At 46.7% G+C, this 17,100-nt stretch overlaps 1 protein-coding gene and 1 long non-coding RNA gene across 5 annotated transcripts in view; one reads left to right on the forward strand and one right to left on the reverse strand.

Moving 5' to 3' along the window:
* Positions 1-6: 6 nt before the first annotated feature.
* On the forward strand, positions 7-10,453 carry LOC132016468 (uncharacterized). 3 transcript variants are annotated; one of them, XR_009403932.1, is made up of 4 exons: positions 7-901; positions 1,314-1,495; positions 1,645-1,833; positions 7,946-10,453. It is a non-coding gene; the product is annotated as an uncharacterized LOC132016468 (long non-coding RNA). The 3 variants fall into 3 exon arrangements; XR_009403933.1 differs by having other exon boundaries at positions 1,645-1,696; XR_009403934.1 differs by lacking the exon at positions 1,314-1,495.
* An 85-nt stretch (positions 10,454-10,538) lies between these two features.
* MICU1 (mitochondrial calcium uptake 1) overlaps positions 10,539-17,100 on the reverse strand; it is a 246,333-nt gene continuing 239,771 nt past the window's right edge. For both annotated transcript variants that reach the window (XM_059397702.1, XM_059397703.1), the window contains 2 exons: positions 16,320-16,409; positions 10,539-11,533 (listed from right to left, as the gene is read on the reverse strand). In XM_059397702.1, coding sequence (XP_059253685.1) covers positions 11,373-11,533; positions 16,320-16,409 — 251 coding nt within the window. In that variant the 3' untranslated portion in view covers positions 10,539-11,372. The remainder of the gene's footprint in view (positions 11,534-16,319; positions 16,410-17,100) is intronic.

Below are 17,100 nucleotides of genomic sequence, written 5' to 3' on the forward strand. Positions count from 1 at the left end.
GGGGACGGCTAGGAGAGATATTAACGAAGGTGCACGCCCAACATTCCTGGATTCCAGAGGGTCCTGTTACGAGGTCTTAAAGTTGCATATGTTTGCACGTTCTTAGTAGTAACTCTGTGAGTTTGAGACGAAGGTCATTTATTTATTCGTTCCAGAGATGCTTGCGAGGTTGGGTGTACAGTGGTGAACAAAACAAAGCCCCTGCCCTCATAGAACTTACATTGTAGTGTGTGTGTTTTGGGGGGAGGGGTAGGAGGGAGACCGAAATACTCAGATAGTGACAAATGCTATAAAGAAAATAAAGAAAAAAGGAAATAGAGAGTGGTAGGTGGTATTTTATTTTATTTTTAAAGATTTTATTTATTTGACAGATCACAAGTAGGCGGAGAGGGAGAAACAGGCTCCCCGCTGAGCAGAGAGCCCCATTCAGGCTGGATGCGGAGCTCCATAGGGGGATCGATCCCAGCACTCTGAGATCATGACCTGAGTGGAAGGCAGAGGCTTAACCCACCGAGCCATCCAGGCGCCCCAGTGGGTGATATTTTAAATAGGCTGATTAGAAAACTCTCTGAGAAGCTGGCATTTTAACAAATCTGAATTCAGGAGAAAGAGCAGGTACTCCCGGTTCGACTCTCTGGAGGGACGATGTCCAGGCAGAAGGAAGAGTTTGCAAAGGCTCTGACAGGGAAATTTTCTTGGTGAGTTATAAGAGGATCAACGAGGAGCATGTAGATTTACACTGCAGAGTGGAATCCGTTCTATCAGGCTTCCTTTCAAGACTGCCACTCCAGTGAAAGCAATCTTGTCAAGGTTAACCACATTGCCAACTCCACTGGTCACTTCTCGTCCTTCTACTGGACTTTCCTGCAGAATTTGGTAAGAGGCTACTACAAGAATCCAGGTGAGAATTACTGGTAACTCGGAGCAGGGCAATGGTGGAGGTGGTGGGAAGTAGTCAAATTCTAGATGTATTTTGAAGACACAAATCAAACGAGTTTGCCAGTGGATTGGATGTGGGATGTGAGGAAGAGGGGAGTTGAGAATAGATTTCAGGGTTTTGGACTGGTCAGTGTGAGAACAAAGGCTGCCTTTACTGAAACTGGAGAAACTGGGGGAAGTTGGAGAGGAGCAGTTTGGTAGAGGGGATATTAGATGTTTGATTTAGAGTGTGTTAAGTTTTTGATGCCTTTTAGAGTCAAGTGGAGATGTCAAGTAGGAAGCTGCATATTTGTAGGGTTTAGGGAAGAAGATGGGGATGAAAATACAATTTTATTTTATTTTTTTTTTAAAGATTTTATTTATTTATTTGACAGACGGAGATCTCAAGTAGGCAGAGAGGCAGGCAGAGAGAAAGAGAGGAGGAAGCAGGCTCTCCGCGGAGCAGACAGCCCAATGCGGGGCTCGATCCCAGGACCCTGGGATCATGACCTGAGCCGAAGGCAGAGGCTTTAACCCACTGAGCCACCCAGGCGCCCTGAAAATACAATTTTAGAAGGTAACAGATGGTATTAAAGCTATGGGACAAATGGACAAGGGCAGGTAAATGGTATTTACAGTTCTGGCCATGGATGCATTGAGGAAGAGAGGGTAGATAGGAAAGAATATTAGTCTGATTACTGAGTCCTGTGGCTTGCTTATTTACAGGTCTGGGAGAGGAGGAGGAACCAGGAAAGGAGAATGAAGAAGCAGCTTGAAAGTAAGAAAATGAGTTCTCAGAAGTCCAGTGAAGCAAATGTTTCAAGAGGGAGGGCGAGGTCCAACTTTGGCAAACCCTGTGGGGAGGCCAAGCAGCAGGATGACTGAGAAACAACCCCTGGATGTGACCATGTGGAGGTCAGTGGTGACCTTGACAAGGTTGCTGTCAGCAGATGGTAAAGGTGAAAACCTGCTAGGAATGAATTCGGGAGACTGAGGGTGAGGAAGAAGTGGACTGGTGGTGGAGAGGAACGTGGAGAAGTTTTTGGTTTTGTTTTTTTTTAATCTGGGATAGGAATCATGTAAGTGGTCAAGAAATGTTGGTGATGCAGAGGAGAGGGGAGACAATTACAGCAGTCGGTGGGGGATCTGGGGACCCCGTGGGGGGATGGCTTTTTGGCTTTTGGCAGGGAAGGCAGTATGCTAGGTACACGCAGGGCAGCGGATAAATTTGGAAGTGAGAACATAAGGACATTCTTTTTTTTTTTTTTTTTTTTAAGATTTTATTTATTTATTTGACAGAGATCACAGGTAGGCAGAGAGGCATACAGAGAGAGAGGAGGAAGCAGGCTCCCCACAGAGCAGAGATCCCGATGTGGGGCTCGATCCCAGGACTCTGGGATCACGACCTGAGCCAAAGGCAGAGGCTTTAACCCACTGAGCCATCCATGTGCCCCGAACAGAAGGACATTTTTTACAAATAGGTTTTATTCTCTCTGTGTCATAAGAAGCAGGGCATCCTTGGCTCCACATGCTCATTCCTTGGAAATCTCTTCACGTCCAGCTTTCCTTTCCATCCCCTCAGTTCCCTTCCTAAGGGCAAACCCTTAGGACTGCCAGCTGGCCTGCGAGAGAATAGCCTGGTGGCAAGAAATCAGCCCCTCCTTCGGAAGACAGCCCTACCCTTGGAGAGAAGGCCTCCACAGATTGACAGGTCCCTAACGTATTTTAGTGGATAAACACTAGGACCCCTCGCAGATGGCCTTTGTGAGGTGTGTTGATCTAGGACCGCCACGCCCATCTTCCCCTCTTCCCCTCTTCCGCTAAGTATCCTGAAGTCTCCTCTTCCCTTTCCTGAGTATCCCAAGGCCCCTCTTCTCTGGCTGACCACAGGTCCTTCACTCTGTGAAGAGGGCACTTGTGGAGAAAGAGGCCTGCAATTTCATTGTGTTAAGGAATGATCGCCCAGCTACTGGCTGGTGAGCCGTCTTCTCCTTTCCGGCAACACATATAAATGACAAAACCTTACTTAAATTTTGAGTCTGTAGTCGGTAATTTGGCCTGGTTGGCAGGGTCTGGAGCAGTAAGGCTCTGGTGAGACTGGTTGAGCCTGTGTATGTGGTAGGACTTTTCTGCATTCCTCCCCTTCCTTCCTCTCTGCAGCTGAGGGGGGTTCGGAATTGTTTCAATTCAGGAAGCCTTTGTTGTTTCAGAAGGATTATAAACTGCACCTCAATGCTGATCTGACTAGCCTCCATGTTATTAAGCCTTACCTTTCTTCTAGATCTCAAACTGGGTGTATTGTTTTTTGTCTTGAGGCAATTTGACTTTCTATGGGTCATTCTCAGTTCAAAGGCCAGGAAGGGAGCCACACTCCTGCTCAGTTCAAGTTAAGCATTATGGTCCTTGGTCTATCGATTTTGTTTAAAAATGGAACTGGTTTGCCAGATTGGAATTACAGTTTCTCCTTGATAGTTCTGGAAGCCAAGATGTCATGATTTTGATCTGAGGGAAAAATTGGAAATGTCTCTCCTGACTAGCTGGGATCCCGGTATTTGTGGGAGGATAAGGCTCAAAAAGAGTATTGGGGGGGGGGTCCTTAATTGCCTCCACAGATACCCAGGAGAAGACACTGGGGAAATCAATCTGCAAATGACTCTCAGCGTCTCCCCATTTTGCTTCTAGAGCGGACACCGTCTTTGTGTTGGATGACCACCAGCCGCCATATTTCTCTCCTCTGCAGACACCAAGAATTCAGTCCGACCTTAACCATGCTTTAATCTCCTATCATCCCCTCCCCATCTCTACTAAGACAGTTCTCCCCAGTCCTATCTATCTGCCCGTCCTCCTAAGTTATCTTTCCCATCTGGCCGAGCTAACCTGCTCTTCCAGGCTCAGCTTCACCTCCATCTCTGAAAAGGTAGAATTAATTTTTTAAAAGATTTTATTTATTTATTTGACAGAGAGGGAACACAAGCAGGGAGGAGAGGGAGAGGGAGAAGCAGGCTTTCCCCTGAGCAGGGAGTGCAGCGTGGGGCTCCATCCTAGGACCTTGGGATCATGACCTGAGCCGAAGGCCGATGTTTAATGACTGAGCCACCCAGGCGCCCCAAAGTAGAATTAACAGCCAGATGTGTATATGGGAAACTCGGTACTGTCCAGAACTTAAGGGATTCAGAATGCACCATGACTGAAGGACAGCGCCCGACCTCGGGGAGCTCACAGTCAAATGGGGAGCTCCATATTAACGAGAGCACAGTGTGGCAAGTACAACAGACAAGGCTCGGGAGGGGAAGTTGCTAGTTGTGTGTGTAGGATCCTCGATGACATCTGAGGCAAGATCTGAGGCCGTCAGTCCGGCCTCTCCGCGGACCCTCACCTTCACTGCCCCCCACCGCTGGTACACCTGTCTCCAGGAAAATTAAGATGGGGATTTTGCCCTTATGTTCCCCATGGCCTGAGCACAGGGCCTGATACCTACTCTGGGCTCAAACAAATGAATAGTAAGTGAATCCTAGAGACAGGTTTTTCTCTCTCTAAACATTTTATTCAGAGTTTTCCTGAACTAGCCAAGGGGCTAAATTCCTGCCTAAAACTTCAGGAGGAATTGCCAAGTCAGTGGAGTATCCCCCACTCCCTGTCCTTTGCTCTTTTGCTCTCTGGTTCCCCAGTGTCCCTTGCTGCCTCCAAATGTGACCCACCAAGCCCTTCTGAGAGCTCCAGGCTCCAAAATCTTTCCCTGAGAAACTACTCTTACTGATTAAACCATGGTTTACAATGGAATACTGTGCAGCTGTGGGAATGGCTGGGAGGCTTTCCAACGTATGCCTTTTTTGTTTTTAAAGATTTTATCTACCTATCTATCTGTGTGAGAGAGAGAGGAGGGGAAGAAAAGAGGGAGAGGGACAAGCAGACTCTGCGCTGAGCTTAACACCCGATGCATGGCCCGATCCCACGACCCTGAGACCATGACCCAGGTTGAAACCAAGAGTGGAATGCTCAATGACCGAGCCACCCAGGCACCCCTGTACACCTTTTAATGTTAGGGTTGATCTTGGAACCATATGAATGTTCACATAAGGGGAAAGAAAGAAGAACACCTAAACCTCACACTGAAGATAGTGGAAATTCACCTGTGTGTGAATGACTGACAGGTGATTGAATATTCAATTTGATTTTCAACAAATTGTTGAATGAATGCATAAATATTTCCCCATCACATCTTTGGATCTCTGCTATAGTCTTTTGCCTTCTCACTTCCCCTAGAGAAAAAGGAGGTCTTGACACCTAGGAGGGGCTGGAGACGGGAGGACAGCACAGAGCACACGCAGCCCTTCCTTCCTTCCTTCCTTCCTTCCTTTCTTTTTCTTTTAAAAATTTTACTTTTTTGGGGTGCTTGGGTGGCTCAGTGGGTTAAAGCCCCTGCCTTCAGCTCGGGTCATGATCTCAGGGTCCCAGGATTGAGCCCCTCATGGGGCTCTCTGCTTAGCAGGGAGCCTTCTTCCCCCCTTTCTCTGCCTACTTGTGATCTCTTTCTCTCTGTCAAATAAATAAATAAATAAAATATAAAAAAAAAATAAAAAATAAAAATAAAAATTTTACTTTTTTTACTTGACAGAGAAAGATCACAAGTAGGCAGAGAGGCAGGCAAGTGGGGGGAAGCAGGCTCCCCGTTGAGCAGATAGCCCAATTCGGGACTCAATCCCCAGACCCCGAGATCATGACCTGAGTCAAAGGCAGAGGCTTAACCTACTGAGCCACCCAAGCACTCCGGGCAGCCTTTCTACCAAACCTGTCTCCTCATAGGTAACCCACAAGCACAGGTTCTTTGATTCAAAGTCCTTTCACTTGAATGATCTTCACTCCTAATTTCTCCTGGGGAAGACATGGAGCTGGTGTTAGTATTTTATAGTTGGGAAGACAAGTCAGACTTTATATGTTTGTGATTAGTTGGCCTTGAACCTGGGAGAACCCCGGTTTTTAGGATAGATTCCTACACCATATCTCCACCCTAGATCCCCTTCCTGGGTCCAGATTCCTTTTTTTTTAAGTTAATGTTTCATATATTCTTTTTTTTTTTTTTTTAAGATTTATTTATTTGAGAGAGAGCGAGAGCAAGTGAGAGTGAGCAAGCACGTGAATGGGGGGAGGGGCAGATGGAGAGAATCTTCAAGTAGATTCCCGGCTGAGCACTGAACGGATGCGGAGCTCAATCTCACGACTCTGAGATCATGAGCTGAGCCGAAACCAAGAGTCAGATGCTTAACTGACTGCACCACCCAGGCGCCCAGATTCATATACCTGAGCACCCATCAGACATTTCTACCAGGATGTCTTAGGCACCTGAGCATGTCAAAGAAGCCTCTTCTTCCTCCAGCCACACCTGGTTCTATTTCCCATTTCCACAGAGGAGCACTACCATATACTCCGTTACCTAAACAGAAATCTGGGTGTCATCCTTAATTATTCCCTCTCCCTCATCATCCTCCAACTTACATGACCCCCCCCCCCCCCCCCCGCCGGCCTGACGTAGAAATCTCCCAATTCTGTTAGCGACTCCAGCTCTGCAGCCATTGCCCTAATCCAGGCTCCCAGCATCTGCTAACTGGATTATTATAGCAGTCTCCAACCTGGATCCCACTCCAATCCATCTGTGGCTTTGCATGCAAAGTCATCATTCAAAAATGCAAAGCATCATTACGTCATCTTCCGGCTTAAAATCTTTCAGTGGCTCCTAATTATAATTAAGATAAAGTCCCAACTCCTTAATGGGGCTTTAAGAGTCCTATAGGATCTGGTTCTATTTTTTTCCTCTCATAAAGCCATCTGGGTTTGGTATTTTTTGTCGTAAGTGGATTTTTAAACTACTGATTCACTTCATTATAGCCTATTTGGATTTTAAATTTTTTCTTGTGTTATATTTTCTAGGAAACTATTCGTTTCAAATTTATTGGCATAAAATTGTTCCTAATATTGTTTTAAAATTTCTGTAGTATCTAGTTATATACATTTAAAATTGTCTAATATTTTTTTATTTTTGCTCTTTTTATTTCTTTGGGTGATTTTTTTTCCAACTTCTTTTAAAACTTTTGAACTTCTAAAATTTTCCTTTATTTGTCAAAAGATTTTATGTATTTATTTGAGAGAGAGAGAGAGTAGGGGGAGCAGGAGAGGGAGAAGCAGGCTCTCCACTGAGCAGGGAGCTCGACACATGGCTCGATCCCAGGACCCTGGGATCATGACCTGAACCGAAAGCAGAGGCTTAACCAACTGAGCCACCCAGGCACCCTTTTTCCAAATTCTTGAGGCAGATGTTTAGGTTACTGTCAGCCTATCATCTGTAAGTATGGAAGTTAAGTTTTAAGTTTCCCTTTAGCTGTGTCCCACAAGTCTTAATATTTAGTATTTTCAGTATATTCAGTTCTAAGCATTTTAGAATTTCCATCATGGGGTGCCTGCATGGCTCAGTCAGTTGGGCGCCTGCCTTTGGCTCAGATCGTGATCCCAGGGTCCTGGGATTGAGCTCCCATGCTGAGCAGGGAGCCTCCTTCTCCCTGTCCTACCTCTCTCCCCGATCTTTTTTGCTTTCTTTCAAATAAAATAAAATAACATTTCCATCATAATTTTTTCTATAATCTATGTGTGTTCTATAATCCTCAAATGCATTTTAAATCTCTCTGTGTGTGTGTGTGTGAAGATTGCCAAATTAATTCATTCTTAGGTCACAAAATCACTCCCCAATCTGTCCTGGATACTCCTTAGAACTCAGTTCCCAGTAACATGCTTTTCTGGCCTTTGGATCTTTGCAAGCTCGGTGGCCTCTGCCTGTCCCCCTACCCCACCCCCGTCCCCGGTTGTTAGCTCCTTCTCAACTCACAGACCTTAGTGACTTTTTTTTTTTAACCTTAAAAATAAATCATTTCCTCTGCAAGCCTGACTTGAGCTCCCAAATCTGGACTGGGTGGCCCTTCTGCTGTTCTAAGTGCTCTCATACCAGCGTGTAATTAACCTTGTTGTTTCCTTTCTCTAGAACAAAAACTCCTTGAAGACCTTGCTCAGTGCCTGGCACATAGTAGGTGAGCAGGAAAGAGTTGTGGAGTGAACAGAGTAACTCACACCCTCTCATTTGCTGGTAAAAATTCCTTTTCCAGAGCCTCAGGAACAATCCCCAAGCATTGCTCCTTTCGCTTCTCAATTATAATCCTATCCATACCGTCTCTCTTCATGGTTAGGTCCACCTCTGGCTGTTCATCCCGCCCCCCACCGTGCCACCCTGGTCCCTGCAGGGCCTACTCTCAGGAGCAGGGCTGGGGCGAGGCTGGATTCAGGGAGCCTCCCCTCACCAGCTCCAGACCAGACTCCCTGTGCTAAGCCTTCTTGCCAGCAGGTGGCATTTGAAGCCTGAAAGCTGAACTTGCGCCTCTGGTCCGTCCTTCCTTCTATAAGCCTCTTGGGGGCACATAATCTGGCTTGGGCCTCGCTAACGCTTGGAGAGGATGCTCCAGCTGGGGGACCTGGCTGCTGGCTCCCAGGCTGCTGTCCCTTCCTTCCTATCTGGTAGCAGCCACGGTCTGGACTTCTCCTTCCTTAGCCTCCAATTCATTTCAAGTGCATATGCTTCAGCCAGAGCTGAAATTAGGTGGGGCACTAAAAGCTATTAATATGATAATTTTGGAAGAGTACACATGTCCTTAAGCCCATTCTCCTTAGTAATTCTCCGTATTCTCTCTGCTTGTGCTTGCGGATGATGCTGAGCCCAGGCCCGGCCCGCAAGGAAGCGCAGCAGCCTGGGTCCCCCTCTCAGTTTCTTTCCCTCCCTGAAGTCTAAGGGCTAGAGCTGGACAATTCTTCGTGTTTTGTTGTTTTTTAAAGAAATGAAAAACAGCAGCAAACAGAGAATGGCTCTGGGAGCAATTTACGGAGGCATTGCTGATACTGCTTTTACATTGTTCAGGAGTTATTTTAACATCAGCTTTGGTGGTGGACCGTTTCATTGACCATGTCACTGCTCTGGGTCTGAACTTTGGGGGGGGGTGACGATCTCACAAACATTACATCGATTACAGACAGCAGTATTGTTGGGGGGCGCCCTGAGCCTTGGGAGGCAGAGGAGGGGCAACTCGTCTTGTCAGGAAGATGGCCCAGGTGGGCCTCTCAAGCAGGGGACAGCTGGAGTGGAGGCTTGAAGGAATAGGGGGTAGATTATTCTATGCAGGCAGAGCAACAATCTGAATGAACAGAGAAGCACGTTATCAGCCTTTTGTGTTCCCCGGTGCTCCCAGCTTATCCTAAATGCTGCCTCGTAGAACCCTCTCAAGCCCGCTCCCATGCCGCCTTGCTCAAGGACTCCTTTGGGGGACCCTGGCCTCCTCTGGGTGACTTAGCTGGTACCTCTCACCTGCACCTTTAACCCAATTGTGCCAAAGTATGGCCATCCTGTCTTCTTGAGCACCTGGACCCCTTGGTGCTGCCTTGGCCATTCCTGGTAGCTAAAGGAGCTCGGTTGGAATTCTGTGTACCTGTGATGGGTGAGGGCCCTTGACGCTGGGTTTCAAGATGTAGAGAAGATCTTTACCCTCCCCTACCATGCTCTGCCTTTCAGCTTCAGTGAACCCAGGCCAATCAGCAGATCTCTTCTTTCAGGGAAACGACTGCCCCATGAAGGCTGTGAATGGGATTTTTCTTTCAGGCTGGAGAAACCAGGATTGTGGAGAACAGTGATTTGGAGATCCTGGGACCAATTTAAGACAAGCTCACATTTCGCTGATGCCTCAGCTCCGGAGCAATGAGCAAGGCTACACTTGGGTGCCAGGAATTCCAATCCCAAGAACGGAGAGAAAGACCAGAGGGTAGACAAGGTGGATGAGTGGCAAACTCCTTTGAGAGAGAATTGAATCTGCTCCCAGAAAGGATGTTGGAAATGAGGCTATTAGCTTGCTCTGGAGAAAATGCCGGGGTTGACACTGTCACAGGGGCACAGACCCAGGCCTCTGCTCTTATTTGGCAGATAAACCCTTCCTGCCAACTTGCAGGCCTCACAGGAAGCACTGGAGTTTCGGTGTGGAGGTTATTACACTGGACTGGAGATGCTCTGAAGCCAGGGAGCATCACTGGGAGGCTCTGGAAGCTGCAGGCATTCTGGAAGAGAAGTGAACGAGGGGCTTTTAGACCTGGAGGAAATCTGAGAGCCCATTAAAACTCAACCCTGGCATTTTAGAGTTAGGAAACAGATGGGAAATTGCTTGCTTGTTCAAGGCCACTGGCGTTCGTGAGAGTGGAGTCCATATAACACACTGGGTGCTGGGCCTCTTACATGGAGGTCCACCACACCGGGGGATGCTCATATACTCTCCCGCCCCATCTTTGCTCCTACTCGTGGGGTTTGAGTTATCAAGGAACGTGCACCTGGCCCAAGATAAAACGCCATCCAGACTGTGTGGCAACAGCACGACCGCTAACCTCCTAATGCCCTCACCTTTTGTGTCCACAGTTGCCCTTCAATAGAAAGAACCAGACACTGGTAGAAAACACGTCTGCTGCTAGCAGGATCTCAAACCCAGTGGAGAAATGAAAAAGAGAAGTACCCCAGAGGATCCTAAAATAAAAGACGTAAGAGCCTTGGGTGGGTTGGGGGGGAGTTTACTGCAAACTATTATAATTAAAGTGATATTTTACAAGTGCTTAAGACAGCGGGCAGACCAGCGGTGAGCCAGGCCTCGGCTTCAGAGATGCACTCCTAGAGGGAAATGGCACTTGCAGGGAACATGGCCTCAATCACTGCTGCTCGTCAGGCACCGAGTACTGGCAGAGTTCTCTCAGGGAGCCTCAGAGCCGTGAAGCAGCTGCTCGAAATTCCAAACCCTGCTCCATTCCCGCTGCGCATATCACTTGCCCAGAGCAGGCCTCACAGCCACCTTGGGGACCGACATGGATCGTTTCCCTGGCCCAGGCTTCCCGCCAGCTCAGGCCGCCTGGCCCCTCCCCAGGACCCTTTATCACAGTCTTCCTTCTGCCCTTTAGACATCTGCCCAACTGTAGCTTAAAATCACCAGTGGGAGGAAAAGCAAGGAATGCTCCCGATGTAAATCCACAGCAAAAAGGACGAAAGAACTGAGCAGTCGCCAGGGTTGGCAGGTATGTGGATGGTTCCCTGCATTCTTTATCCATAGGGTACTTGAGGGCATAGTGCTGAGGAAGGTGCCAGAAGTCCGACTTTTTACGACTTGTTCATGTTTCTGAGAACCTGTGGGGATGATCACTGGGCAGAAGCAGAGCCTAGAAGAAACGCCAAGCCAGGGGAAGGAGGGGAGAGGGAAGACTGGCTGAATCCTGAGATCATTCCCAAGAGGAAGGGAGCACTACTTCCAGAAGCAGCAGCCGGAAGGGTTGTGCCAAGGCTCTGTCCCAGGGGTCAGGGTGCTCTGGGTGGAGGAGGAGGTCCCTCCTGCAGTTTTGCGTTACTGTTTAGGCAAAGCGAAGTCCCAGGCAGTTTCCTGTGCACATTTCCACATGGCCTGCATGAGGCGGGTGAAGCCCATGTCTTTGGGCTTCTCAAGGCCTCTCATCAGCCGCTGCTTCATGATGGAAACAAATTCCTTATTGCTCAGCTCCCCATTGCCTAGAGGAAGAGGCAAACACAAGAGGGATAAGTGAAGGCCTTGGAACAAAGACACTGAGAAAATTTCATCGTTCACGCAACGTGGGTTCCAAAGCCCAGTGTACTCTCACAGCCAAATTCAAACAAATGGTTTGCTCCTTCCTTGATGTTTCCGATTACAACTCAGTGACAGTTTAGTGTGTGTGACAAAAGTTGAACAAGAATATACCGTAGGTCAGGTCCTGTACTAGGAATTGAGAATAAAGAGATAAATAGGACTTTGTCCCTTGAGATACTCCCAGGTTGTGGGAGAGACAAATACATTATTTCAACAGTGCAGTAAATGCCATCGTGGGGTAAAGAGAAGATGCTCTGTGGGACTAGAGGAAGGGACTGAACCCGGGTTGCGGGTGGCACAGTACGGAGGCGTAAAGGCTTCCTGGAGGTGACTCCGAAGTTGAATCCCAAAGGATGAGCAGAAATTGGCCAAGTAAAGGGCAGTGGGACGGGGAGGCATTCCAGGTAGTGGCAGTAGCATAAACAAAGGCACAGGCAGGGAGCAAGGCGACTGCTGAGTAGTCAGGAAGTGCACACAGAGGTGGGGAAGTAAACGGAAGAGGCGGGCAGGAGACAGGTCCCCAGAGGTCTTGTATTTTCACTAAAGGGTTCTTCTAGGCAGTGGAGCACCAGGAAAGGACTGCAAGTAAGTGAGATTGAATTAAAGATTTCCATTTTGGGTGGATTCCTCTGGCTGGATATATGGGGATGGGACTGGAGAACAGCAGTAGGGAGTCAGTCAGGAATAGTCCAGGTGAGAGAGGGAGGGGGAGGTTCATGGTAAAAACCCAAATTAAAATATGGTTTTGGGTTAAGCCCATCTTCTCATGGCCTCGCATTCCACCCTCTTCAGTGACAGACTCTCAGGTCTGCAGAGGAACTTGGAGAACATCTCATTTAACCAAAGGTCAACCTCTCAAGCCACACGAAGAGTAACCATTTCAGCAGTTGAGGATAGGTGCCCATTGACTACATGCCCAGGAGTAAATGTCTGCTTGAAAGAATGGCAGCCATTACTGGTGGTGGTAAAACAATAGGAAACCATAAAACAGACTTTTACTAACGATTGATCGATCTGGGAAGAGAGTGGAAAGAAGAACTTCTGTACTTCTGTACAGAGTACCTGAAAACCTACACTGGCTCATGTTTTCTGGCTGAAGGGGACATGGACAGCCTCAAAGATACCTCACAGCAAGATCAAACAAGCAAGCCAGCCCAGGGAGACCTAACCTATGGTACCGGAAGTCAGGAGAGGGACTGCCCGCGGGAGAGGAAGTGGCTGGAAGGCGGCACCAGGTCCTGCTTCTGGACCTCTGTGGTCCTGCCAATGTGATGTTTCTGGATAATACTGCTTACACAGGTGTGTTCAGTTTTTAAAAATTTAGCAAGCTGCATACTTAATGGTATTTGCACTTTTCTGTATGTGTGTACTTCAACATGAAGAGTTAAAAAGTAGCCTGGCTGGCTGAAAAGTGATCAGTGATATGGCTTGTTAAGAATGTAATTAAAAGGGGGCACCTGGGTGGCTCAGTGGGTTGGTTAAAGCTTCTGCCTTCGGCTCAGGTCATGATTTCAGGGTCCTGGGATCAAGCCCCACATCCGGCTCTCTGCTCAACGGGGAGTTTGCTTCCTTCTCTCTCTCTTTCTCTGCCTGCCTCTCTGCCTACTTGTGATCTCTGTTTGTCAAATAAATAAATAAAATCTTAAAAAAAATAAAAGAATATAATTAGAAGGGCACCTGGGTGACTCAGTCAGTTAAGTGACTGCCTTCAGCCTCAGGTCATGATCCCAGGGTCCTGTGGTAGAGTCCTGGTAGGGCTCCCTGCTCAGCAGGGGGTCTGCTTCTCTGCCCTTCCCCCAACTTGTGCACACACACTCTCTCAAATAAATAAATAAATAAATAATTTTAAAAATCTAAAAAAAAAAAAAGGAATATAATTAAAAGTATTAAAAAGGTCCAATGAGATTCTTAATATTTTTTTAAGAGAGGCTTAAAAAATCTGAGGTCATTTAGACTGCCAAGGGATTTGCTTCCTTCTTCCCTAGGGCCAGAGCTGATCAAGGTGAATGGCTTACTTATGAAGCAGGTACATGACTGAATTGTCATCTGTGTGCACATGTGATCTGTGAGTGCAACTCTAAATTCTCAGGTCAACCAGTCTGAAAAGTCAATGTCCTTTGGCATTCTGACCTAAGATTTAATGTGTAAAAATAACAATGGATTTTTAATTTAATATATACTTCATTTTTCTATAGATTAAGAAAATTAAAAAAAAAAAAAAAGAAAAGAAAAGAAGCCCCAGAGATGTTAAATTATTTTTTAAAAGGTGGATTCAAGTAGATACTGACAGAACCTCCTTCTAAAAGGTGGGAAAATAGGGGCGCCTGGGTGCCTCAGTGGGTTAAAGCCTCTGCCTTCGGCTCAGGTCATGATCCCAGGGTCCTGGGATTGAGCCCCGAATCGGGCTCTCTGCTCAGCGGGGAGCCTGCTTCCTCTTCTCTCTGCCTACTTGTGACCTCTGTCTGTCAAATAGATAAAATCTTAAAAAAAAAAAAAATTAAAAAAAAAAAAGGTGGGAAAATAAAATTTCATTTCTTAGGCCTTCCTAGGAGAAGAGGGGAGCTGTGAGGCTTCTTGCCTTTATTCCTGTGTTTACTTTGCAGACCAGCTCTCTGGCTTCAAAAATTATAAAATTGTGGTTTTTGGGAAAAAACTCAAGCCACCCAGAAGTGATTAGGATAAAAACCCAAATCTGAGAAACGGTAACCTCTCTAGAGCAGGGTTGTTCCTTAGAACTTTCTTTGATGAGGGAATTTTTTTTATTTGTGCTATTTAAGACAGTAGCCACTGGTCACATGCAGCAACTGAGTACTTAAAATGTGGCTTCAGAGACCAAGGAACTGACTTTTAAATTGTCTTTAATTTTAGCTAATTTAAATGTAATACCCACATGAAACTAGTAGAATATCATGTAGACAGAGCAGCACTAGAAAATGACCCACCCCTATGTGAGGGGGAGGCCATCTTCTTGCCCTAACCCTGCAGTTTTCTTCCACTGGTTGTGGGTGCAGGTGGGAGGTTTAAATAACTCAAGTTCAACTAGGTAACTTCAATAACTCAAGTTAATGACATCTGTTATGTGCAAAGTACTACCCGAGGTCCTATGGAGGGGTCCAACGGAATAAAGGATTTGCAATAACCCTTAAAAAGCCCACAATTTATTTACAGCAGCATTATTTACAATAGCCAAGATACGGAAGCAGCCCAAGTGTCCATCGACTGCTGAATGGATAAAAAAGGTAGGGTGTGTATGTATGTGTGTCCACACACACACACACACACACACACACACACAGAATGGAATATTATTCGGCCATAAAAAGAATGAAATCTTGCTATTGGTAATGACATGGATGGAGCTAGAGAGTCTAATACTGAGCAAAATCAGAGAGAGACAGATACTGTATGATTTTACTCACGTGGAATTTAAGAAACAAAACAAGCCAAAGGAAAAAAAAATAAGATAAAGCAAGAAACAGACTCTCGGGCGCCTGGGTGGCTCAGTGGGTTAAGCGAGGGGAGGCGGGTGAGGGGAGTAAGGAGGGAGCTGTGATGCGCATGGGGCGGGGCCGAGGGGGGGATGTATGGAGTCACTGAATCTCTGTATGGTACGCTTGAAACTAATGTAACACCCGCCTCATTGGAATTGAAGTAAAAACTTAAAAAAGCTCACAGTATAGTAGGGAAGTTAGGTCACGTGCACGGAGAGAGTGTAACCTGTAGTAATGAAGACAAACTGAAACAAGCTGAGGAATGAAAAAGCCAGAGTGTTTCATTATTATGCCGGGGCCAGAACGAAGGTTTCACCAAGGCAGGAACTTCTGACCAGTTTCCAGGATTCCATTAGCTTCACTTCCTGGGAAACAAGCAGGGGAGGGAACAGAGCATAGAGAGAGGCGGCCAGCTTGGATTCACAGCTTCGCTGTGCTACTACTACCTGACCACGATCTGTGTGCTCCTGGGGAAATGACCTCACCCGAGTCTCAGCGTCCTCATCTGGAAAATGTCATGAAAAATGGCTCCTACTCAGAGGGTTACCTGAGCAGCTTAGCACAATGCTGGCTCTAAGTAAGCACTGAGGAAAGGTGTGAGCCTCCACGGTGAATAGCAGTATTGCATCAGGCAAGGTAGCTGAGAACCAACGCCACAGGGGAACCAGGACCTCTCACGTGGGCTAAGCTACAGAGCGGTCGCAGACACGCCGCTACGAGCTGGAAGGCAGAAATAGGATGTGAATGACTGCAATGTGCTCTTGGGGGTAGCAGGGAAGATCAGGACCACCTTCTTTCTAGACAGATGATCACGTGCTCCTACTCTATGAAGCAGCAAGTTGGATCTAATATTTTTGTCTCCTTTTCTGAGCTTTTATATTTGAGTTTATTTCCCTTTTAAGATCACCCCTAGAGTTGAATTGTTTCCTTTTTTAAAGATCCTTATGGTCATACATTCACTTAGGCCTACAGGCAAATTGGAATTATGAGAAGAAATGGAAAACACAAGCTCAGACCTGGGGTTCTAGCTCTCAGTGTCACGGCGCTGAGGGCTGAGCTACTGCTGTGGGAAAGGCGTAGGCTCAAGAGGCGCAGGCAAGTGCACTGGAGCGCTCTGCTAGCCTCTGGTATCAACAGTGTCCACTTCAAGGACGGTCGGGCTCCGTTTTCCCGCCAGACTCCAGAGGGCCCCACTCACCGTCGCAGTCGAAGAGCGCAAACACCACATCACACACGTGGTCCGAGAGTTCCACTTTGGCCACGGTCCTGGCCACCTGCTGCATGGTCACTGCAAGAAAAAAGATGCTGAACTAGCACATGGCAGAGGGACTTTCAGTCTGCTTTCTCTGAATGCGTGGGATACAACTACTTAGTTTTCAACTATATTTAAGAGAATGAGAATTTGGTTTTTAACCCGTAACAGCCTTTCCTTTTCACCTCAGGTTCCATTCTTTTCTACTGCTGCTACATTTTAGAAGGTATATACAGTTAAGTAAGGATGCCTGCGGGGAGGGCGCCTGGGTGGCTCAGGTCATGATCCCAAGGGTCCTGGGATCGAGCCCCACATCAGGCTCTCTGCTCAGTGAGGAAGCCTGCTTCTCCTTCTCCCACTCACCCTGCTGCTGTGTCTCTCTCTGTCAAATAAGTAAACAAAATCTTAAAAAAAAAAAAAAAAAGTAAGAATGGCTGGTATTAAGTTCATAGAGACAGAAGGTGGATTAGCGGTTACTAGGGGCTGGCGGTATTGGGAATGGGAAGTTAGTGGTCAGCGGATACAGATTTTCTGTTTGGGGTGATGGAAACATTTGGAAGTAGTGGTGATGGTTGTACAACAGTGAGTGTAATGAATGCTGATAACTTGTCCACCTAAAAATGGTTTAATTGGCATCTTTATTTTAATATACATTTTTACCATAGTAAAAATTAAAAAAAAATTTTTTTAAAGATTCATCCATTTATTTTAGAGAGAGAGTGTGTGT

The sequence above is a fragment of the Mustela nigripes genome, chromosome 4 (assembly GCF_022355385.1).
Source record: "Mustela nigripes isolate SB6536 chromosome 4, MUSNIG.SB6536, whole genome shotgun sequence".
Taxonomy (NCBI): Eukaryota; Metazoa; Chordata; class Mammalia; order Carnivora; family Mustelidae; genus Mustela; species Mustela nigripes.